The sequence below is a fragment of the Euphorbia lathyris genome, chromosome 3 (genome assembly GCF_963576675.1).
Source record: "Euphorbia lathyris chromosome 3, ddEupLath1.1, whole genome shotgun sequence".
NCBI classification, from domain to species: Eukaryota; Viridiplantae; Streptophyta; class Magnoliopsida; order Malpighiales; family Euphorbiaceae; genus Euphorbia; species Euphorbia lathyris.
The window spans coordinates 80,014,534-80,019,061 of record NC_088912.1 but is presented as its reverse complement, the minus strand read 5'-3'; the positions used below and the strand labels follow the sequence as shown (position 1 = coordinate 80,019,061).

The 4,528-nt window shown below is 33.7% G+C and overlaps 1 protein-coding gene across 3 annotated transcripts; it reads right to left on the bottom strand.

Moving 5' to 3' along the window:
- Nucleotides 1-340: 340 nt before the first annotated feature.
- LOC136222992 (protein CHUP1, chloroplastic) lies at nt 341-3,681 on the bottom strand. Of its 3 annotated transcripts, none has more exons than XM_066010722.1 (5): nt 3,459-3,681; nt 2,741-2,961; nt 2,567-2,661; nt 1,478-2,302; nt 341-1,390 (listed from the first exon to the last, which is right to left on the bottom strand). In XM_066010722.1, exons 2-5 carry the CDS (start codon nt 2,883-2,885, stop codon nt 530-532), a joined length of 1,926 nt encoding a protein of 641 aa, XP_065866794.1. In that variant the 5' UTR covers nt 2,886-2,961; nt 3,459-3,681; the 3' UTR covers nt 341-529. The 3 variants fall into 3 exon arrangements, with proteins under 3 accessions (XP_065866794.1, XP_065866797.1, XP_065866796.1); XM_066010725.1 differs by having other exon boundaries at nt 1,478-2,299; nt 3,459-3,678; XM_066010724.1 differs by lacking the exon at nt 3,459-3,681 and adding an exon at nt 3,368-3,426.
- Nucleotides 3,682-4,528: the final 847 nt, after the last annotated feature.

The following is a 4,528-nucleotide window of genomic DNA, read 5'->3' as shown; positions in this document are numbered from 1 at the left end:
TCCTAATCTACGGTCTTATGAACATAATGTCATTTTTAATAGAGTAATTAAAGATAGCTAATAAAACCACATGAGATTTAAAAAAAAACGTGAAACAAAATATTACACGTGATTGTAATAAACATTGCACAAAGCAACATGATACTAGCGGGTTAAGATTTTATTAAATATATTTTAAGTTATACTTTTGGATGAACATGGTTAAATTGTTAATCCAAAGATTACATAAATATTTAGATTTATTATTATGGGACACACACGATGTCATCCGTCTCTTTAATTTGTTATTAATGTGTGATAACATGTCATTCAAATAGAAGGAAAATAATGAGATTCATGCTTGAGTGGAGAGCGTTATATTTGAAATTGACACAATTACAGTGTTTTTAACAGCAGATGAGATGAGATCATCCTGTGGCTAATTAAAAGCTTGTAGTAACTTGAACCCCATTATTTATCATCAATTCACATATCTTCTTCTATCTAGTCCGAATTAATTAGTTTCTATGGTATCTATAAACAGGTAAGTTTATTCTGAAGTTGAACTCTTAACACCCATTAATGAGCCCAAAGATGTCGATTTCCGGTGCGATTTTGATGTTTTGCTCTCTGATCCCTTCAGAACTTCAGCAAACTTCTTCAGTTCAGATTTTTCCCTGGCATACCACCCTTGCTCAACTTGATTTTCTGGTGAGGTAAAAGGACTTGTCATTCTAGCTGAGAATGCTCTCTTTTGATCATGTATTAATCCTATATCACTATATCTCCGTCCAATCTTCAATCTCGGGATATCCGCTGACCGTCTAAATGACACCCCATATGACTCCGGAGACAGACTTTTTCCAGCATCTGTTGCTGTTGATATACCCGAATTCACACCCCAAGAATCAAAATCTTCTGTTACTGGAGTCCTGTCTGCTGATGACCCTTGGTTCTGATGATGAAATTGAGCCTCTTTTCCCCGAATGAGTTTTCTTAGCTTTTTAAAGAACTTAGCTTTGCTCGAGTTGTTGTTTTCTTTCGGAGGCTCCTCAATGTCACCCGAATCTACAACATATGAATGGTGAGAGGAAGACCACCGGTCAGAATCAAAATCCATAATGTTGACACCTTTCTCCTCCGTTCCTTCGTTATAAGCGTATTCAAGTATTAGCTGTTTTGCTTTCGCCTCTGACTCGGGACTGAGGGATCTGCTTAGGTCTTTAGCAACTGTTTTACCATTTCCAGGCTTAAAATTCCGCAATTCATATCTCAAGCAAGCGTTTATCCATCGGAGATAGACTAATTCTTCCACATCAGTACATCGATCTGCTTGGAGTCGGTCAACTTTCTTTTCCAACTCTTCATTCTCCTCCCGTAATTGATTTGTAAGCTTTCGAAGTGCTTCTGTCTGAAACAAAACGAAACCAGAATATAAAAACCAGAAAAACAAGATGTTTGAAAGAAGATAAACATATAAGACTTATTAAGTATCTACCTCTGGATCTTCAAGAACAGAATTTGCAAGGACTTGTTTGGATTCACACTTACGAACCAATTCAGAATTCTCGTGCTGCAATTTCAAATTAGTCTTGCTTAGATCTTCTACCTGAGCCTCCAACTTTTTCAGCTTTTGCAACTTTTGTTGCATATCTGAACCAACTCCAGCAGCTTCTTGCTCTTGCAATGTTTGTTGCATATCTGAACCAACACCACTAGCTTCTTGCTCTTGCAATCGAATTACTTTATCTCGAAGGGTTAAAATCTGTTGCCTATTTTTCTCAGCTTCGGATCTAAACATCTTCCTCAACAATTTGATTTTTGCTCTCGCAGTATCAAGCTCCGATGCAAGTTTTTCCTGACCAGCCACTTGTTCATGTAGTTTATGGTTTTCTGCCTGTAAAGATTCCATCTTGAGAGTCAAAAGCTTAACCTCCATGTTGCTTAATTCGAGACGATTATGCAGCTCTAGCAGAGCAGTTTCTTGCTCTTTCAGGCCATAAAATTCCAGCAATTGAAACTCAAGGCTCTTCTCCCTCTCTTGAAGATCTCCAACAATGTCTTTAAGATGTCTAATCTCTTGCTCATATTCCTCTTTTTCCTTACTTCTAAATGCTTGACAAGTTTCCAAATCTGACATTGATGTTTCTAGTTCCTTCTTCAAACAAATAGAGGCATTGGTGGGACTCGTCCCAAATTCCTTCACAACGTCATTTAATTCCGGCAAGAGGTATCCATCTATGTCATCATTGTTTCTATTGTTTGGAGAATCTACCACCGTAATATTATTGATGGCGACTCGGGGCCTAAATGTGTCTTCCTGCTAGACAGAATCACAAGTATACATAATTCCATTTCAATAATATGCAGAAAGAACAATTCAGTCACTCTTTAGATCTCAAAAGTTAAAATCATTGCAAACATGTTACCAAATTGAACTTCAAATAAACAGTGCTAATCAACATGTTAACAACTCCACAGAAGTTATCATTTAGTTTCTCGAATTCAAACAGTAGAACTAACAGCGCAGTCCAACAAACCGAACAAGAAAAGAGGCAACAGACAAATGCAGAAGTACTTTACTTACATGTATGTCTACCGAAACGGAATCTCCACTTCTTGAAATGGGTGGTGTTTTCTCCATTGGAGTTCTTCCTTCTACAAGAGCTTTACCAGCTTGATCTAAGAACACATGTAAGACAAAATGAACATAATTATACGAAAACTTGTGCGAAAATTCAGACCGAAAGCAAGAGCAAACCGGAAGGGAATGGAGAGTGAGGAGGCTGAGAAAGTTTAGGCCTTTTGTTTTTGAAGCGAGAATAAAGAAATCCAGCAAAAGAAAGAGCTAAAGCAACTCCAACTTTAAGTATAACAGGCCTAATAATGTCTCTCTTTTCTTTCATGATGGCATATAAAATTATGCATCCACGGTGAAAGAAAAAAACAGATCATAGGCCGTTGATCTTCATCATCCTCCATCTGTAAGGCCAATAAAATAAAGAACATATAAAGATCATGTAAACAAAAGAAAAAAAGTTCAATGAACAGGTAAAACAAGGAAACAGCATGAATTAAACAAATATGTAGCAAGAAACACAAAAATTAAGAAGAAAATTAAGTTCAATTCCAGTTAAGAAACATGTGATTAAGAGCAAGATCAAAACCAAAATCAAAATTAAACAACATGATTTTGGGCAGTTCAACATGAATTTAAGCTTAATCACAGATTAAGCCACAAATGAAAAAAAAAAGCTTCAGTTTAATACAAACTCCATACCCAGAAAAACACATAGAAGAATCATCAAAACCCATTTCAAAAAAAAGCTTATTATACCAGAAAATAGAACTAATTAAGAAATGAATATAAGCAATTTCAAATTAATACCAAAAGCTCCAAGAGAAAGCAAGGAAAAAAGAAAACCCCCAAATTAGAAATTGTTGAGTTAGAGCATTGATTATGAAGGAAGATGACTTACTATGAAGGAAAGAAGTTGGAAAACGCATTGATGATGAAGACGAACTGGGAATCAACCAAACAGTCAAGCATTTAGTGGTGTTTTAAGTCTGTGTCTTTGTGTTGAATAAAGCATCTGTTTTTTTATTATTACAAAAAAGAAAGCTAATTTATATTGACACGCAGCCTACGAGGAAGAAGATGGGCTTTTGTCTTACGTCTGGAATAGTTGAATATGATGTCCCAAATCAAATCTTCTGTATAAAGAGAGAGCGCGTTTGATTCTGATTCCCATTTATTGGAGAATTTCTGATTTGGATTTCAGTTTTAATATTCAAGATTTTATAGCAATAAAGAAACAATTAATTAAAATAATTTGTTTTAATTTCCTCACTGTGAATAACAGATAGGAACTTAACTTTTTTTTTAAATTTAGAAATATTAAAACATTAGTTAAGTTTATAATTAGTATTTTACGTTATTATAATACAAACTCTGTTTGTTTGTTTTTTGTTTTAATAATTTTAAGATAATGAAACAACCTCTCAGGTTTTCCCTCCAATTTCGAACTGCAATATATAAAATATTTGTTTTTTCTGAAACTGTTATGGCGTATTAAAAATTTGTCTGTTTTATAATCTTTTTGTCATTTAATATTTGTTTATTAAAACAGTTTCAGAAGTGATGATAATAATAATATAAGCTTGTCTGTTTTTTTTTTTTTTACAACAACTTTTTTTTTTGTTAAAAATAATAATTGAATATTTTATAACATAAAAACTTCCAATTTAAGTATTGATTTAATGTTTTTTTTTTATCAGGGAAGCAAGTCGGCATGTGCATGTGATAATTAAAGAATTAAAAAAAATACAGAGTACCAAATAATAATAATAATAAATATAGTAACACAGGTGTGGTGAGTTATTAAGGTATAGGTAGGTGTAGTACATGTGACATTAGATGTCACCTAATTAATACACTTTATTTTATTTTATTTTATTAAAACATCCTAATACCCACATTTTTCTTCCCTATACCCAACTTTCCTCCGTTCAATTTTGTTACACGTAAACGTCATTTAGATCGATAGTT